Source organism: Solanum verrucosum, unplaced genomic scaffold, assembly GCF_900185275.1.
Source record: "Solanum verrucosum unplaced genomic scaffold, falcon-dt-bn FXZP01000079.1, whole genome shotgun sequence".
Taxonomy (NCBI): Eukaryota; Viridiplantae; Streptophyta; class Magnoliopsida; order Solanales; family Solanaceae; genus Solanum; species Solanum verrucosum.
In genome coordinates this window covers 2,853,955-2,874,412 of record NW_026020368.1, presented here as the reverse complement: position 1 = coordinate 2,874,412, position 20,458 = coordinate 2,853,955, and the positions used below count along the sequence as shown (strand labels likewise).

At 32.2% G+C, this 20,458-nt stretch overlaps 2 protein-coding genes across 3 annotated transcripts; both read right to left on the bottom strand.

Moving 5' to 3' along the window:
- Nucleotides 1–412: 412 nt before the first annotated feature.
- LOC125838227 (peroxidase 24) lies at nt 413–3,618 on the bottom strand. Its single transcript, XM_049517303.1, has 4 exons — nt 3,409–3,618; nt 2,621–2,812; nt 1,927–2,092; nt 413–819 (listed from the first exon to the last, which is right to left on the bottom strand). Exons 1-4 carry the CDS (start codon nt 3,616–3,618, stop codon nt 413–415), a joined length of 975 nt encoding a protein of 324 aa, XP_049373260.1.
- Nucleotides 3,619–6,984: 3,366 nt separating this feature from the next.
- Nucleotides 6,985–11,046, bottom strand: LOC125838252 (acyl carrier protein 1, chloroplastic-like). 2 transcript variants are annotated; one of them, XM_049517335.1, is made up of 4 exons: nt 10,857–11,046; nt 9,255–9,365; nt 8,043–8,165; nt 6,985–7,302 (listed from the first exon to the last, which is right to left on the bottom strand). In XM_049517335.1, exons 1-4 carry the CDS (start codon nt 10,905–10,907, stop codon nt 7,177–7,179), a joined length of 411 nt encoding a protein of 136 aa, XP_049373292.1. In that variant the 5' UTR covers nt 10,908–11,046; the 3' UTR covers nt 6,985–7,176. The 2 variants fall into 2 exon arrangements, with proteins under 2 accessions (XP_049373292.1, XP_049373291.1); XM_049517334.1 differs by having other exon boundaries at nt 10,848–10,990.
- Between the last annotated feature and the right edge of the window lie 9,412 nt (nt 11,047–20,458).

The following is a 20,458-nucleotide window of genomic DNA, read 5'->3' as shown; positions in this document are numbered from 1 at the left end:
TCTATGGGTTCAACCTTAAAGATTTCTCATTGTATTTTAATCTTATGGGTCTGAACCTACTATTTGTTGCAATTTTAATATATTTTTACACATAAATTTATGTTCCACGTCAAAAGTATTGAGTTGATATGAACCAGAAAAGCCTTGCCTTATTGCTAAATGCTAATAGCACGGCAGGAAATGCAGTGCAGGACTATTTTTGATTTTATGTCACGGAAACGTAATGAACTAAATGCAAAACACTAACAAACTTTTTGAAATTACAATATAATCTCAGAAGTTGATCATATCACACTGATCAACAGAGCTACAGTTCCACGCTCAAATTAGATGATTCAGAATGAATATGATCTTATTATATGTATACATTTTTTTAAACATATGTATACATAATTCAAACATAAAACAAGATTTAGGCATTTACGACTCTACAGTTCTTCCTTATTTCTCCTTCACCACCCGCGAGGACTCTAATTTCTCCCATTTTCTTCATTGAACGACCAAAAAATGCTAAGAAAACATGTGGATTTTGCATCTTTCTTACAATCAGAGCAGAAAGGGAGTTGGTCATTAACGCAGCATCTGATCCAAGTAAGCCCATATGTTGATTCAGAGCCTCAAAATAATGGCTATCAAAAGAGAGAGAACTTTTGGGATCCATTTCTAGAATAGTTGCTCTATTAATAGGGTTAGGACATAATTTCCTCAAAGTTGTAGCATACTTGGGATTCAATGAAGGATCAACATCACCCTTTCCTGTGAAATTATAAAGTCTTCTAGCAACCAATGTGCAATGTGTTACTCCTATTGTATGTGCCCCTGCATATCATAATTAATTCATCATTAGTCGGGGTTGTTTGTTAGCTCGTTAGAGTTATGCAGATATTTTTAGTTATGAGTTAATTTATATTTAATTTTATCCAAGAGATAAGTTACTCATGTAGTAGTTATTCCGCCTTCTATCCTACATAAAATAAACATAGATTCTCTCATAACTTAAATATGTATTAGTTACGGGTTTCTAAATTGTAAACCAAACGTCATATTAATTTTAGGGTAACTTACAGAAATCTCACTAATTTAAGAGCTAATTACTTAAATTCGCGCTAGTTTGCAATATTACAAAATTTATCAGATTTTGGACTTCGGTTACATGTATCTGCTGCGTTCAGATATTTGAGATCAAAATTAGGTGTGTTCAGATACGTTCGGATATACATTGTATTCAAGTGGATTCACATGTATCTAACTCTCTCGCTCGCCTCCATCCCTGTATCTGGTATCCCAGATACATGTATCTAGTGTGATTCACATGTATCTGGGATACATATACTATCTCACTCGCCTGATCTATGCTTATTTTAGTGTATCTGGTAGCAAAAATACATGTATCTAGGTGTATTTGACTTGAAATCTCGTATGAAATTATTAATTAGTGAGAAAATATGTAATTATATCAAACTATAAGGAGAATTAGTAAATATGATAGGAATTTTTGTCTAATTATGTAGTTTTTCCTTAATTTTATACATGAATAACTTATTTCCAATCTACCTATCAAGCGTCGTATAAGTCATACAAAAATTAATACATGAATAACTTATTTCCAATCTACCTATCAAGCGTTGTATAAGTCATACGAAAATTAATACATGAATATCTTATTTTTATCTAGCTACCAAACGACCCTTTGAGACCCTCACTATATTTAAATGAAAACACACATGAAACTTTCACCACCACTCACTTAAAAGAAAAATCTTGATATTTTTATATATTTAACGAACAAAATTAAAACATTCATTTATTTTCTTAAATTTTGTGTCAGCAAGTATTACTACAAAATGATACTACTTTTCTTTCCTTAAAGAAACCATGCATGTTAGTGTAATTAATTGGAGAGAATAATTTAAATTAGTTACTAACCTGACAAAGTGATCAAATCAACAATGTCCAAGTTGTTGTCTTGAAATTGTCCCAAAAGAGTGGAAAAGTTTGCAGAAGCAGAAGGCAAACTGTCTAATGCTTCCGATGCAATCGATACCCTTCCATCTTTCCTCCCTGTTGGAACTTGCCACATTGATCTCCCAAACTATTATTAACAATATAGTAAACTTTAATTAGTACTCTGTTTTTTCTATTTTATACGGCACTCTTTCTTTATTTCTACGTATTTAATATAATTGCTAAAGTACTTTTCTTGTGTTAAAAGTTTTTTTTTTGTAATTTCTTACACTTATCAAACACCAATATATAATTCGAGAGAGTACGTCAATGCTCACCTTTTACTTCTTTGCCTATTTATTAATAGAGGCGAAATCTTAAGACTTGAAATTTATGAGTTTTAAATTTTAATTTTTTTAGTTACTGAAATTCCAAGCTAATAATATGCACATATTTAGGCCGAACATGTAGCCAATACTCCTAAATGTAGTGCTTTAGTTATGGATTCATCCGAACTCCGAGCCTAACATTGTTGGCTCAAACTTGGTATATATTTGTTAAAAATTCATTAAATCAAATATAAATAATATATTTTGAACTTAATAAATCGAATGAGTTATGATAAATTCAAACACATAATGTTAAAATTGTGAATTGTATATATGTAGGTGCTTACTTGGTATGAAACAACATCTCGAGCTGCCAATGTTAGAATATCAGCACAAGAAACTTGATTTGGGTAAACTTGTTCTACTTTCTTCTTTATATCATCGATAACCTCGTAACCTCCTACAGATTTATTTGGTATTGCTGTTTTTTCTCCACTATTAGTTGGAGTCGCGTCTAGTAGAATTGATGCATCACATCCCTACAATAATATTTTCAATGTATAATCTATTACGTATGTGCATTAATCAATGTAATTTAACATGTTATATATTTTTCAAGTAACTCGTTACACTTATTATGGACGAAACCATAAAGCACATATTGTTATCTTTAAGATGTTTTTATGGTGTAATATATATCGCAAATGGTTATAGTATAGAAGTTAAACTTTGCTTTCAAATACGTGATGTATATATAATAATTAACTCTCGGAGAAGGTCTCGATAGAGTTAACAGAAAAGATCAGCGAAAAATGTTATGGAGTGGTAAGTATAGTCTTCATTCTTAATCAAAGACTTTGTATTTGAATCATGAAAATGATAGTAATATTTTTTATAGGAAACAATTTAATACTTCCTAAGTAGGATAAATGACTAATCAAACCCCAATATAGATATCAGATTCGAACCCCCTTAGACAAAAAATTAATATTATTTATACCTGATTAAAAATATTTTTTAGGTATATATAACCCCTTGAACTTCTTTTGTATGTCACTTTTCATATTTTGAACCCTTTGGTAAAATCCTAATTTTGTCACTGAATATATATCGATAGGAGAAGGAAGATACTTACCCTAACAAAACAGTCATGATAGTGAAGTCGAAGTAGCTTTGCAGCCAAGGTTGGATCAGCAGCAACTTTGCTCCATGTTATTTCCTTAACAATCTTTTCAACTGAAGGGCAACTTTTGTGATAATAATTCATCTTCAGCTTTTTATTATCTGCATTGCAAATCCCCAAACACATTACACTAATAAATAGAACACAAATAATTGGCTTCATTTTTTACCCTTCAATTTCTTTCTATACACAAAGAGCTACCCAATTAATGTATACTATATACTAACTCAAAAATTAATATGTTATTGTTGGTGTTTGAATAGGCTTCTTTCAACTATATTTATAGGATGATTATTTCTATCTTCTTTTTATATTAGCTACTTCTTTGCACGATTTTATATACATAGCAAATAAAAAATTGATACATGTAGATAACTGAATAGTTTTGATATTCATGTGCTTCTTAATCATATATAGTTCATTGAATTATGCATGATAATTTAATTTCTTTGTATTAATTAATCGTTGACCCAAGAAACATATTTTTTATTGGACAAGAATATATAGAAAAAATAAATGAGTTTTAAGTTATATATGAGGATGCTGTTACCTAGTAGTAGAGTTGTCAAAAAGGGTCGGTCCAGCCTAATCCGGTCCAGGGGCGGCTCTAATAAATCGGTGACCTAAAGCCAAATCCGAATAGAGGCCTTAAATTTGAATATATATTTTTTATGAAGTTTATTATAGTCAACTATTTGATCTTTCTTGAGACATAGTATTCATAATTTGTTAAATTTCTATTACTTCTTTGCTCTTTTATAAAAAGTTTTTATTTTCTACAAATAATACTCGATATTTTTTTAAAAAAATACTTATAACCTATTTATTTATTTTTTAAAATGAGGCCCCTTAAATTTTGGGGCCTAAGGCAATTGCTTTTTTTGCAAAGCTGTAGAGCCGCCCCTGATCCGGTCAAGGCATTGCGGGCCAAGAAATTTGATGAGCTAGGGCGGACAGGCCTTTCATATCGAAAGGCCTGAAAATGCTCAACCCAATCCAACTCTAGAAGGACCAAGGGCTTTTTTTTTCTTTTTTTGATCTTTCAAACTTAAAATTCTATAACATCAAGAAAATGAGAAGATTTTCAAATCAAATATGGCAAACAATGGTGTTGTTTCAATAACACTAGCAAAAAATCTAGTGTGATTGACATATATCTAGGATATTATATGTTGAAGTAACCCATATCAAATAATACACGGAAGGAAGACAACCAATACTAGAAGAAGCACATAACAACACAATAATGTGTGATAACCAAAGCATAAGAAACAAGCAGTAGTAACTGAAATGACAATTAAAACAGAGATGCTACATGATTGTCAAAATCTATTAATTCATTATATCTTTATTGCTAGAATCTTAGTTTTTTTCCCAGAAGCAACAGAAATAAGGGACTTAAAACAGACAGATCTTACATGATTATCAATATACTAATTGCATACATTTATAAAACTGATAAAGCTTGGTCATGTCAGATCAGACACTGGCTTTTACTTTCACAATAGTTTCTCATGCAATGCAAAATGTTTCCATGTTCAAGAGTTCAAATTACTACGAAAACCATCCATCAAGTCGTCACTTTGTAAACATGAAAGGGGCGGGCGGTTGGCGCGCAGGAAAACAAAACGTTGAAAGTCGAAACAGCAATCAGTTGTGCTATCCAAGTCACTTTCTTGCAGTGTCCAAATTCAAGTCCTGGAGGTTAAGCAACAGATCGTACAAGTATTGTTTGTCAATATATGTAGTTCGTAATATCCATATATTATCACTACATATATAATACTATTCAAGCAGAAAAATGGCAAACTCGAACAGACTAGAGTTCGGAGGAATGGTGGGCTAGAGTGGGAGCTTATGCATGAGACAGAAGCAGATAAATGATAAGACTGAAGCAATAGATTAAATTAAACAGAAGATGTCAAGAGGGGAACTCTATTGACCTGAGCTCTGATAATATAGTACTTTGTTTATTTGAATACTAGGTTTCAATGGGTTCAATTGGTAAAGAGTTAATACAAGGGTCCATAATACAAACTCATATACAAGTACAGGGTCTATCAAACCATTTCGCCTTAAAACTAAGAAGGAACATTATTTCTTTATTAACCGCCACAAAAGGATCACCAAACAGTTTCAACTAGCAAATGGATTGAGAGCTTCTCTGACAGCTTTAGCTTCAGGAGAACTCTCCCAAGCTCTCTTCGATCTACAGTTACCTTATCATCTGATTCAAAGTGGATAACAACGCATGCATAGGTTCTAATTGAGCTGGATTTACTTGATGAAATCTAAATCAAAACCAGATGAAAATGTATAGGAAATTAAGTGAAAGAAAAAGAGAGAGAAAAAAGGATAGTAGTGATACAAAAATCAGTTTTGATGATGAATAACAGCCTAGCCAACCGCAATTTTGAGGTACCAATCCAAGAATTTCATTTTCGTCCCTTTACACCACCGCCCTAATTTCTGCAATTCAAGAATGGACACACAAGTCAAAGACTACTAATTTGAATATTTCTCATTCCATTGAGCTATGAACTAAGAAGAATTACACGCCAGAAAGTGAACAGGGGTGCAATGATCCTAAAGGAACAAATACACTTCCTTTAGCCTCATTTGCACTTTTGTCCGCCGGCTGTAAGTTCAATTTTTTGCATCATAATTTCAATTTTTAAGGGCCAAATAGCAAGGGGAAGTTATAGTGATACAAAACACTCTAGTACGTAACTTATCATATTTCTGTGCGTCCAGATACGTTCTCATATACATGTGTTTGAGGTCAAATTTGCTAAAGATAATACATTGTATTCAATTGGATTTTTGCATGTATTTGGGATACATAATAATTCTTGCTCGGCACTCTCGCATGTATCTAAGATACACATACCTAGTATCTAGGATACATACTAATCTCCCTACGTCCCTCCCCAATCTCACTGGCCTCTTGCTCGCCATGTATTTAAGATATATAATATACCTAGTATCTGAGATACATACAATTAATCTCGTTGCCTCCCTCCCCAATCTCACTGGTCTCTTGCTCACCACTCTTACATGTATCTAAGATACATATACCTAGTATCTGAGATACATACAAATCTCGTTGCCTCCCTCCCCAACTGGCCTCTATCTATATTGTAGTGTATCTTCCTCAATACATGGAAGAAACTCTTAATTAGTGATAAGATACGTAATGGATTCTTTCGAGACAGTGAACTTTTATCAGGCTAATCACGTGGTCAGAACTTTGAGTTCAAAATTTTTTTACTACGAAATCCTTCCAAATGTTTTCGCCTTCCCCAACAAAGATTACCTGACCTCAACATCACTGTGCTTAGTTTTAGCCTAGGAAAAGATTAAAACTTTATATGTGAACAAAGCTCTTCATTTGTAGGCCGTCTTATTGGTATGAAATTTTTATTTTTATTTCAACACGGATCTTTTGAGATTTGTATATCAACATGGTGTGGATTTCATGCGCCAAAGCTCAGTAGCATAAAGGAATAGCCAAAATAGATATACATGTATATCTTTAGATTTAATTGCAGGATTCGGCGAAAACAAGACAGCTCACGAGGCTTCCTCTCTGATGAAACAGAGTTCTTTAATTAGACAAAGTTCAATATTGCAAACTGCATCATCTTCAACTGTAAAACACAACCAAACGAGATAACCCTAATAAGCAAACTAGCTGAGGTTCTAAAGTTTAGTTCAGTCTCAAGCTTTCTTTGAAATGAGATCCTCAATCAGGTCTGCAGCATCTTGAACTGTTGCAATACTGTGAGCACTGTCTTCTTCCACGGAGATGCCAAACTCTTCCTCAAGTCCCATGACAATCTCCACCTGAACACGAAAGAAAATTCAACATAAATGATTTAGCCAAATCAGTGAACTTGTATTGACAAAAATTACAGATTATACATTGCATAATAACATGAAAACTATGTCCGTTAACTTCTGCAGTCATAAATAAATGTGTTCAGATATATAATCGAGTGTCATGCCCCAAGGGAAGGGCCATTGAGGCATAGTTACAGGAAGAGCAACAAGAGAACATTTCTGCTGTTAGTGCTATCCCTTAAAGATTATTAGTATTATTTTCTTGGGGGAGAACTCACTAGATTGGTACATTCAACATGGCTTATAACAATTAAATAGCCGTGCCAATATGCTAAGCGTAAAGGTCAACACATCACTAGGGATATCAAGGATGCTCCTTTTTTTTTTTGAATTGGTAATTAAGGATACTCCTTTTGTCCAAGAACTCCAGAAACAGTGTTTAAATATCGTCATACTTGTTTTTAATCACAGTAATGTATGAAACTATATCATATGGAGGAAGGACAAGCCTATAGATCTAGCACCTTGCGGCGATTCACTACTTTTTATCCCTTGTAATCAATTTGAATTCCTCTAAACCATATACAGGGAAACAAAATGCTACATTAGACATAACGACATCAACCAAGCCTTGTAACTAATTTGGCTGAAGCCCAAACTGAAATTAGTTTATTGTTCTAACCATTTTTGCGGAAAAGACTACAATGCATTGCAACAAATTGCCTTAGTGCCAAACTACATACCGTATCAAGAGAATCAGCACCAAGCGCAGCAAACTTTGAATCTCCACAGACTTCAGTACCAGCAGAAAGAGCCAGTTGTTTCTTCACAATGTCACACACTTTGTTGACAGTCTCTGGCTTAGCCTGCAGAGATACAACTCTCATTATTTTTAATAACTTGCATATGAAAAAGAAAAAAAAGCTATATTTTGAATTACAGACCACAAAATTCCATGTCACATGTAGAACAGGAAAGTGAGAAAAAAAAAAGATAATCTTTAGGATGAAGAGGTTAATCACAAAACAGTCTCAATAAATATAGTGTCAGTACTGATGAAAATAGTTTGATTTAAGAGACGTGAACATAAAATGTGCACAAATGCTGTAGATCAGCTAAGCAGAATTTCCTGCTTTTTCTTGGGCAATAGAAAATTCAATTACACTAAATGCACCCTGAGATCTGAAATATCACAAAAAGTCCTGTTAAGTTTTTGTTTAACAAAGCCTTTCTTCCCTTAATCGCTAGAAGCACACCCCCTATCAGGAGCAACTAATATCCTTCTCTCAATTTTACATTTGTTCCTTTTATTGCTTTTCTTAGGTTTCTGTTAAAAATTTATTGCCCAAGGGAAAAGTGGGCAAGTAGCAAAAATGAACAAATGGAGGATGGCTGCACAGTATTGATGAGGGAAGGATCCTGGTCAGTTTGCTTATGTTTTAGAAAGAAAGTTCCTTTTCCTTTATTAATTTAGAAATAAAATAATTTTAAAAGAGAATTTCCAGAATGAAATATGGTTTGTCACAACAAACTATCTCTTTAATTATTCCCTTTTTTCCCTAAAACGAATTCCTCTGTTTGTGCATTTATCAGTAGAAGAGTAAGAAACAAACGATCAAAACAAAGCCACAGCTAAGATACTACCAGGAATAAGGAAACCTACCATGATAAGATACTAAGTCGGGTGGTATCCACTTTATTTTAATTTACTCATTCTATAAATTTATAATAGCTACTTACTGATTAATTAGTGATCTCCACAAAGCAACTTAAGATAACTTAGTATCTAATTCACAAATTTAACCACTAATTGTTGGTGCTTAAAATAAAATACAGTATCAGTTTTGCTCATAGCAAAACAGGCCGTATTGCAATGAATCACAACAATTATGGTTAGAGGTCAACTAGAAAACACATTTGCACAAAAAAGAGAACACTCGGTTACAAGACAATACCGCACAAGTAATACTGAGGCGACGAGTGGCTGGATTCACTCTGATGGAAGAGTAGCTAATCCCCTTGAATGAAAGAGAAGATGTCTTCAAATTCGAGACACGGTTAAGTTCCTGCATAAACAAGAGAACAAAATGTTTAATTATTTCCCTGACACAGATTAGGGGGAGAGTGGGAAACTGGTTCTCTACTCTTTTAGAAGCTCAAATATTTACCTGGAATGACGGACTTAATATATGGCAAAGAGTTAAACATTTTTTGTGTTTCATTGATTACTTCCTCAAAATAAAATTACATGAGAATTTTGGTTCCTCATCCTTTCAATTTTCATCAGCCATAGAATTAAAAATCCCGAGAGAAACAATAGGACAAGTAACTTCAAGAAACAAACAAATTGACAGTGAAAATCTATTGTAGAGCTTAATTATAGATACAACAATATTTACACCATCAACTAGTCTTTACATGTTGCAGTATGTAGGGATGTTCATGGATCGGTTTTTGATTAAATCCAAAATCAAACCAATTTAATCTATTTTTAAATATCTAAAACCAAACCAAATAGAAAACATTGGTTTGGTTCGGTTTTTCGATTTACAACTAGCTCATGATAAATTGATAATAGTAAAGTAACCGAGACACAAGACAATTGTTTCAAATGAACATTATGAATCAATAAGTTTCTCTCTACTATCACAAAATGAATACATCCAAATCTTCTATTATTTTTCAACATTATTCCAAACCTTTAGCATGTTTAAATTGCATCTGTAGAGACAATATACAAAAATAATATCCTATTGAGAATATCATTAACTAATAAAAGTGTGTTCTCTATGACAGCTTAAGTTTTTAAATGAGATGGTCACACACTTCAACGTTATACCACCTGAGATTGAATCTCACCGCCACCCAAATTAAAAAAAAAATCACGTATTTGGCCCATGAAAAATATTAAGGCCCGCAAGTGAAGGGCGTGTTGACAATATTATTAACTAATAAAGTGTGCTCTCTTTAACCACTTAAGCTTTTAGATGAGGTCACACACTTCAACCCAACTTTAGATCCCAAGCCATTGAAGGGTAGACAAATCAAATTAATCAGTAAAAGGTATAAAACATTTATAATTATTTATGAAAATGTTCGGTTTGGTTTTTTATAATTATAAAATCTATGTATATAATTCATCAGTTTGGTTTTTTATTGATTGTTTTTTAATTAAAAAAACAAAACCAAACTAAATATTATTGATTTTTAAGTTTAAAAACAAACAAAATGTCCATTTTTTAAATAGGTTTGGTTTGGTTTGGTTTGCGGTTAGCTTTTATTTTTTCACCAAACCATGAACACCCCTACTAGCAGTAAGCAACATATCTTATTTTCATGATTTCAAATCTCATTATACAAAACTTAAAACTCATGTAAAATCAACATGCCTTATTCACAAAAATCATTCAAAGACCATCAAATTCCAACAAAAAGTACTCCAGAAATTGAATATCAGATGCACAAAACGAAGAGTTCCGAAAACGAAATCGAGAAAATCATAACATCAAAAGAGTGAAGGATCGGAGAAACTGATCGAAAGATATAACCTGATTTACCTTGAAGGAGCAGGACATGGCGGTAGCTGATGAGCCTGTAATAGAAGCCATTGATGGATGCAAAAGAAAGAAAGAGAGAGGAATAGATCTGAAAGAATGCAAATAGAGAAGTGGCGGAGAGCACAATGAGTGTGCCTAAACAGTGAGAAAGAATAGGATTATTTTTAGTGACCCCCTTCTTATAGGTTTTATTTAGTTGGATGGTTGATGCATAAATTGTATCGAACAATAATGTTTGGACAACTAACCCTATGGTATTATTTACTTTTAAAAATACTTTTTATATTCTTTTAACTTTGTATATTTTGAGGAATTTTAATGATAATTTTATCTTTAATCATGTTTATTTTTGTATTAATAGCTTTTATATTACTAATATCATGATTTGATAAGTACAAAAAATCATAGTATCAAATACGTTAAACATAAATTAAAAACACTATTAAGTTAAAAAAAATCAATATTATTTTCTCTACTACGTTCTACCAAACGGCCCTTAAAAAGTTGTTCTCTTTTTTTTATGGGGATAATACATAAATGTGTCATTTAACTTGACTTCAACTGATTTTTTGCTCTTAAATTTTAGGTGTGTACAACTACTATACACACTTAAATTTGTATAATTTGAATAAGTAAACATATATGTCCTACGTAACATGATACACGTAGGATGCAATGTAGAACATAAAATTATCATGTATGATGCTACGTGATATGAATGTGTTAGTTCAATTTTATATTTAAGAGTAGGGGCAAATTTATGGATTAGGCCTCTTTTCATGTATCTATGTGGTTTTATCACGATGATGCCCTTGTCAATCTCTAAAAATGATCTGTGTAGCAAAAAAAAATATTAAAATCATTTCCTAAAGATATTGTGTTCAGTTATTTTTTATTTTTAAAAAAATATTGTGCTCAGTTAATTAGTTCAATAATTGCGATATTGAGTATTAACCCATATTTATTTTTCATTGAGAGTATTATTAAAAATTGGCACATATTTTGTATTATAATTATCAGGGGTGTTCGTGGTTCGATTTGGATCGATTATTGATTAAAATCAAAACCAAATTAGTCTAGTCAATTTTTAAAATTTCTAAAACCAAACCAATCCAAACGAAAAAAATAATTGTTGGTTTGGTTATTGACGGTTTGGTTCAGTTTTCCTGATTTTTTCGGTTTGAAAGTAATAAATTTTTGAGGACATACGTATCTTGATAGACACAAACACCTAATACAGTAATCCATGAACAATCCATAGAAAAGTTATTGTTGGTTCAATTAAGCAATACTAGAGTTATCATTACACGAGCAAAGTGATTCAATTAAGAGAAATTGTGACTATATTATGAAAGATTTGGTAGGTAAAGACTAAAGTAATAAATTTTGATGAATTTGGACTTAGGATTGTAATAGTTGGGCTTGAGAAAATGGTAAAGTTAAAGACTTAAGTTACTTAAAATTTAACAAAATATTTATATTTTATTTATGAATAATATATAAATAATTATAAAATTTATATATCTAATTTGCCGGTTCGGTTTGATTATTTTTGCAGTTGTTTTTTAGTAAAACCAAAACCAAACCAAATAGTATTGGTTTTCAAAATTTAAAACCAAATTAAACCAAATATCAATTTTTTTAATTGGATTGCGGTTTGATTTTTTAACCATAACCATGAACAACCCCAATAATTATGATATTATCTGATCTAGTTCATATAAAGGGTAGATATAATTCTAGAATAATTTAATTTAAATAAAACAACCGCATAGTATCATTTTGGCGTACTCAAATAGAATGCAACACTACCATTTTGGCGTACCTACCTTAAGTTGGCGTTGCACCTACTATCGTAGGTTTGGCAAAAACTGAAAAAATTGTATATCCATGTCCACAATTTTCTGGTGAAATTAGGGTGTTATTAATTCGGTTTTTTGATAGGCTATAATTTTTTATATCACATTAAATTTCTGTATTACTTTATTTTATATAATTAAAATTAGATTTTTTGAAATTGTTTCAATTATCTGTATTTCTTTTTTATATTGCAAAGTTAAAGTGATTTATGGTATTTGTTTTCTAACCGTCATGCAAGAGTATGGGTGCATCTACAATAGGAATTTGGCAAAAACTTTAAAGACATTTTTTTATGTTTAAAGGTGATAAATCAAAGAGAACATGAAAAAGGGTCAGAATAGGGTCATCTCACAACTTTACGAGGGATTGTTTAGTATGTTGGGCAAGTATAAATTGTCCTATGATATAAATTTGAGCAAACTACATAAATTATATTACTTTAGATCCTAATTACTAGTATTCACGATAGTTTTTTATGCTACACATTGTAATCCCCTTCTCATTTTCCCTACTCCAATTTTATTTTTATTTTTTTAAAAAAAATATAGATCCTTTGATGTATATTTTAGTTAACGTTTTAAAATTATCTTTAAAAGTAAATATAAACCAAATTGTGGAATTTATGAATTTTCGAAATCGATTTCGTTGTTCAACTTCACGTAAAAATATAAGAATTAAATCCATTTTTATGGGGAAAAAAAAGAAACATATACAATGTCAAAACAAATAAAAGAAATCTTGAAAAATTATTAACAAAATGATCCATGCTTTTATGATTAAAAATAATTTATCTTAGATTTTAAAAATATTATTTAGTTAAGAATAAATTAATAGATTAATTAACAAAAAAATAATAAGTCTTTATAAAAATACCAAAGAAAATGTCATAACCTCTCATATTTATTTATACACGTGGCTTAGCTACTTCTACTACAGTACTATTTATTATTAAAAAGTAATTAATAATTAGGGATAATTTCAAAGACCTCCCTCCAGGTTTCACTCTATAGCACTCACCTTCCCTGTGATTTACAATATTACGTCTACCTCCGTTATTTTCATTTTCTTGTAACCATTCTTTAAATCTATTTAAAATAAATACAAATTAATTTAGATTTAACAATTTTACCCTTCTATTTATTAATTTCTTCATATTAATAAATATTATATAAAAAAAATAGATCATTTGACAAATACTTTTAAAATAAATTTTCTTAAGAATTAAAAGTCATCTTCTCTTCTTCCACTTTATCAGTCTTGTTCAATTTTTCTCCATTCTTCTTCACAAGAGTCAGCCATCTTCCCTGCAAATGGAAGTTTGAAGAGAAGAGGACTTTTAATTCTTAAGAAAATTTATTTGTGATTATTTACTTTTTAAAGTATTTGTTAAATGAGTTATTTTTTTTATATAATATTTATTAATATGAAGAAATTAATATATAGAAGGGTAAAAATGTCAAATCTAAATTAATTTATATTTATTTTAAATAGATTTAAAGAATGGTTACAAAAAAATGAAAATAAGGGAGGTAGACATAATATTGTAAACCACATGGAAGGTGAGTGTTGTAGAGCTAAACCTGGAGGGAGGTCTCTGAAATTATCCCTAATAATAGAGAAGATCATTCCCATGTTTTCGCAATTTCAACGCCATTTTTATATTTCTCTTAGACTGTCACACTAAATCACTTTATTTATTTTTTCTTTTCACGCCATGACATTTGATGAAAATGAATAATAAATCAAGATATACACAAGCAACTCATGTTGATTTAAATCAGCTAAAAAATTGTAAAGATATTGGGAGTGTTGTAGATATTGAAAAGTAAGGACATAATTGGAATTCAGAAATGAGGTAACAATGCGATAACACAAATGAGGGAACTGAGGGAATTTTCAGTTATTATTCTTCAAATAAATATTAGTAATAAATCTGTTTTTGTGTCATAGCTTGTAAATCATACAATATATATAATTTGTACTTAGTGAGATAAGTGTACTTTATTGAAAAGATGTTGGCAAAGAGAATCGATCTCTAGCCTTTTTAATAGGATACATGGTTGTATCAGCTCAACCACTTTTATGAGTATCACTTATTGGAAAACATATGTACAACGAAGTATAACAGAATCATGTTGCTTACATGAATAATTTAAAACACATACGTTTATGCTAGAACACATATGATCATGCTTGAACACATAAACTTACTAAAATTCAATTCGATGAATACCTCTTAAAGCGTGAGCATCACCTTCAAGCGAATCCACAAGTTAGACTGCAGTCTTCTACGATAATTCCAAGTTCACAGCCGAACTCTCTTAATACTTGGGGGTAAGTATCATATAGAAAACCTATTCCTTCTCTGAGTTAGAAGAATCCCTACTATAGAGATTTCTTCCAGTCTAAAAGAGAGAATCAAAACCAACGCGCGTTCATTTCTTGAATAAGAAAAGACACATTGTTTTCCTCCTTTTTACTTAAGATATAGGATTCTGAGTTTTAATTAAATATGGATACAGTAAGGACCACAAAATAATTATTGAGTCTTCCTACTATGGAAATAATTTCAAAAATTAATTTGAATTATTCTTACATAATAAATTGTAAATCATTCCGGTAGAAAATTTATAATTGCACTCCTCTATTTATATGTTGAAATTCCCTATTAAACGCTTATGTAATTCCTCATGTTAATATTACAGTTACTAATCAGTAAAAAAATTAATACTGACGAATTTAATTCAATGATTAATTTCTTTTAGAGCACTGCTCAACTTATTTCATGTTTCATATTCATAAATCTACTTGCAAGGTGCGACACAATGGAAACTTACAAGCTTCTCAAAAAGGCATATCATCAATCTCTATATCGAGACATGGATCCAATCAGCTAACTTGTTATTTCACCAATATATACGATTATCATCCAATCTACCAGACATATTGACTCATCTGCGAATCTCACATTTTAATGAATCAAAACGATAATTAACGTATACAACTCATAATAGTTATATTAAGATTGAGAATATAAGTACATTTGATAGTTTAGAAATTATGTTTTTACCAATCAGTCTAAAACATCTATCTCTACTCGGTCTCGTTCAATACATACAAAATGCACTAGTTCAAGAAGTTGGAACAACATTGTCTCCACAATTAAGATAAATTATATATAATCTTATGTTTCAATCATGCCGATATTTGTCCAATTTTCATCTTAGATTGTAAACAAAAAACATTATACTTATAAGAACCGTTGATTTAATCCTCTATGTATAAGCTAAAACTCTATACACTCAAACATCTACTATATGAGTAAACAGATACATATATGAACATATGATCTATTAAATCTTTTATTACAATTAAATAAACAATTGTTCTATAATAAATACTATATCTAAATACATGATTAATAGTATATATATCGCAATATCACTATCATAATTATTTCATCTTCTTTTCTAAAATTTCTTATAAATCTTATGATCGGTGTTTTCATGAAACGACCCCAAAAATGCTCGAAAATGTGCTTCGGAAACACCTATAATTGTAATTTCCATATATCTCAAAATCCGTGCATGATTTCGGAAATTCGACTTCATATTCTTATTCAGGGGGTCAAATTGAGTGGGAAATGAGTCTAACCCGAATTTTAGAACAACCGTATCAAAATTCGAAAATCGCAAAAAAATGCGATTTTGAGGGTCAACTTTAAAGGGGCATATCTCTCAGCACACAAGGAACTGGAAGGAGCTCAAACTATCAAAATTAAAGCTCTGTGAGTTAGCTTTCCAACGCAATTTGTTTCACCTCATTCCGAGTTAGGATGAAGGAGTTATGACCATTTTCGTAAAACCTGTCCGGCAGAAAATGCAAATTTCAGTAGCCGAAAACACTGTTCACCCGCCTCAATTTTTTTTCTAAGTGTTGGGACGTTTTTATAAAAAGGGGACATATCCATACTTAGTCATTTAACTTCAAAACATCCAAAAACTCTCTCTAAACCCTCTCCAAAAATTCCACCAAGATCATCAACCAAATTCAAGGATCCCAAGCTTTAATTCCGGATTCAAGATTCAATCTCAAGCAATTCTCCATTCCAATCTTCATCAAGAATTCTCCAAAGTTGAGGTATGTGGGTTGATTGTGGAAACCTTCCTTTCCACAAGTCCAACCATTTATCCTCTATTTTACTTCAAGTTTATGGGTCCTTATGATCATTTATGAACTCTTGAATTATGGAATTATTACTACACATCCTATTATGGTCTATTTTTGTATATTATCATGAAATGGAATGATTATATGATGTTTATGGTTTTCATGCCTCAATGATCAAATTATGAAGGTTGTTATATATGTATATATATATGTATGTTGTTGGGGGGCTGTTTTATATGGATTTTGAAATTGGTTGGACTTAGTACTCTTGAAACACATGATTTTATTTACATGAACAAGTAGCCCACCATATGTTTGATAAAATGTCATTTATAGAATTCTTATGAAATGGAAGGTCCAATGTACGTCCTATGAGTCGGATGATTATATAAGTATTGAAATGATGACGAAATGGATACATGTATATGATTTTCTCTATATAGTGTGTGAGTCGATCAAGCCTAGCTCGGGGGGTTGTAGGCCCGGGTAACCGTATCAAGGGGTTGGTACCTTGATTGCCTAGTACGGGGGGGGTAGTAGGCCCGTATAACTGTATCGAGGGGTTTGTACCTTGGTTGCCTAGTACGGGGGGTAGTAGGCCCGTATAACCGTATCGAGGGGTTTGTACCTTGGTTGCCTAGTACGGGGGGTAGTAGGCCCGTATAACCGTATCAAGGGGTTTGTACCTTGGTTGCCTAGTACGGGGGGTAGTAGGCCCGTATAACCATATTGAGGGGTTTGTACCTCTTTCGCCTCTCCAAGGGGGTGGTAGGCCTTGGAAATACTATATTGATGGTCACTCACTACACATATATTATGTCCTACTAAATATGATTTTTATATAAGCATCATTATACATATCATCTCATTAATATGCTATCTATCGGGTACGATTATGCATTTTTCCTATGATGTCCATCTATTGTAGCATTGCATTGCATCCCACATACTTAGTACATTCAAACGTACTAACGCATACTCTATGCCTACATGATGTCACCATGTAGGGACCGGAGCACCGCTTGACCATCCTCCTCCGCGTGGCTAATACGATTTCCTATCAAGGTTATTGGTGAGTCCTCCATTCCGGGGACGTTGCTCATGATCTTTTGCTATGTATAAGACTTTTCTTTTTAGTTATGTTTTGACTATGAGGGTGAGCCCGGTAGTTTGTCTTGGCCCCCGCTAAGTACTCATGTTTAGAGATGGTGTTGGACAAGTTGTGTATTATGCTTGAGCTTGACTCATCTATGGTATTTATGTACCATTTCTTTTTTTTTCTTGCTCCCTTAGTCCCGATTTCCCCCTTGATTATGCTTATCGCTTATGGTCATTTTAATTGCTTCCGCGACCAATGATGTGTAAGATACGCTATGAGGCTTGTTTGGGGTTCCTTCGGGTTCCCCATTCGCCGGTCACGTCTAGGCCCTAGGCTTGGGTCGTGACATTTCAAAAACGTTTTTTTGGCGAGTCCCAGACGAGCGTATCAAAAATGCTATGGGGCTCAAATTGAAGACATAGATCCATAGGGCATAAGCTCTATGCATAAAAATGTAAACCCTAGGCGTAAAAACGTACCCCTTGGACGTTTTTTTGTTTGTTTTATTTTTTTAACCTTTTTTACTTTAAATCATATTTTTTTTATTATTGGTGTCATGATATTTCTCAAATAGTAATTGTACAACTTTTTTTCTTCATTACTAGTTTTAATACCTTTTGTCACGCCCCGAGCCTATACTCTGGACGTGATCGGCACTCGAGAACCATTTATGGCTCCCAATAGCGACCCCTCGATTTGGCTGATTACTTAGCAGAAGATTTGACTCAAGCAAATTAAAAGCTTTAGAGAGAAACATATAACTTAACTGTCTCAAATACTCATCTAAGCAAAGTATAATATTCGCAAAACACTTTAATGAGAGAAATTCTGAAAATAACTCCACTCTAGTTATCTACGAAGCATCTAAGGTCAACATGGACGTCGGGAAAAGACCCTCGATGCCCCATAGTAAATACTGAAATGAAAAATGTGTCCCTCTGAAATGCAAGGAGGACTCACCAAAACTCTCAAAGGGGAAGTGTGAAGTGATCTCAACGAAATATCTGTTGATGATCATGAACACATGTATTTGCATAATAAAAAAATGCAAGTCGAATGACATCAGTACATTGAATGTATGAGTATGTAATATAGCCGAAGCGAAATAACTGAAATAAAAGGGATTGCAACTGATAAAACAATACTCAACTGAATGTAAAGAATAAAAGAATGAAATCATTTAACTTTACAAAATACTTACTCAACTCTGAACTCAAGGTAATAAGTGATATAGTAAAAATACACATTAACTATATTTAAGATGAGCTACGTGATGATACAACGTCTCGCCTACGCTGCTAGAACTGTCCTATACCGTACCACGATATAGAACCTCTCAACTAAGTGGATCCACTAAACAATAAGGATTCATCTAAAAAGTATGATATTTTACCCATGTTGGCAAACATGATTTATGAGGATTTTGAGTTGTTTGAACTCATCCCCATATCGGTGCTCAATACTATTCCCAATAATTATATACTCATATTCAATGTTTAAAAACATTCTCTTTCTCAATTTGAGGTAATTACTCAAAAGATCCTCTTAAAAAAGGCAATGCTCTGGAATATCTTTGAACTCATAAACTCATTTAGAAATCAAAGTTTCTCTTTTCTCACTTTAAAAATAATATCTTTGGGAAATACTTAGTTCCCTTATACTCTCTCTCAAAACATCTCTTCAGACTCTACTCAAAGCTCTTCTTCATTTTTCTCAGAAATCAATTTAAGACAATGATTGGTTAAAAGGATTTATCAATAAATAACTCAATAATAAGGTTCATACTGGAAAATAGACATGAACAATCAATTCAACAATCTCAATACATGATATACAACAACTCAACAATTAGGAATAGAAATTTGGAATTCAACAATACTACTTATCTCAAGAATACTCGAAATTAAGGACAAAACCCTAGACTACTCTTTTATTGAATTTAGACATATGTAGGTCATGTGGACGAAATAGTCCAACACAATGTTAGCCTTACATATACCTGGAAGAACATAGTTCTTGGCGAAATCGACAAAAACTTGAAGAATACTAAAAAATTCTAGCTCTTTCTCCTCCTGGAACCTTGCTCTAATTCTTTTAAGTGTTCATGAACATAAAAAGGGTTTTAACACTGAATAAATCCTTAACTAGGCGTAAAAGGTCGGGGTTAGTCTTAGAAGGGATGGAAAAAGTCCAAAGTATCTTTCATTAAAACAACTGAAGTGGTCTACAATTCCAACCTAAGGTTCGTAGGAATTTCTTCGGCCCGTACTGGTCAGCCGATGAACCACTTACTGGGGCCTTAAAATTTGAACAATTCCTACGGTCACTACCTATTACCCGTAGAAACTTCTACGGTCACTAGAACCCTCCCGTAGAAATCAACTCGAGCTCTAATTAAGTCTGGATCATTTCTACGAGACTCATTTATGGCCTGTCATTCACCCTACGGTCCGTCCTGTCAATGCGTAGAACA

What these genes read in the sequence shown, in the direction of transcription:
- LOC125838227 (XM_049517303.1), bottom strand. Translation starts at nt 3,618, where the DNA reads ATGAAGCCAATTATTTGTGTTCTATTTATTAGTGTAATGTGTTTGGGG. An exon ending in ATCATGACTGTTTTGTTAGG is followed by an intron (nt 2,813 to 3,408) that starts GTAAGTATCTTC and finishes ATATTATTGTAG; the next exon opens with GGATGTGATGCATCAATTCT. An exon ending in TGATTTGATCACTTTGTCAG is followed by an intron (nt 820 to 1,926) that starts GTTAGTAACTAA and finishes TATGATATGCAG; the next exon opens with GGGCACATACAATAGGAGTA.
- LOC125838252 (XM_049517334.1), bottom strand. Translation starts at nt 10,907, where the DNA reads ATGGCTTCTATTACAGGCTCATCAGCTACCGCCATGTCCTGCTCCTTC. An exon ending in GCCTCAGTATTACTTGTGCG is followed by an intron (nt 8,166 to 9,254) that starts GTATTGTCTTGT and finishes GTATCTCTGCAG; the next exon opens with GCTAAGCCAGAGACTGTCAA. An exon ending in GTGCTGATTCTCTTGATACG is followed by an intron (nt 7,303 to 8,042) that starts GTATGTAGTTTG and finishes TTTCGTGTTCAG; the next exon opens with GTGGAGATTGTCATGGGACT.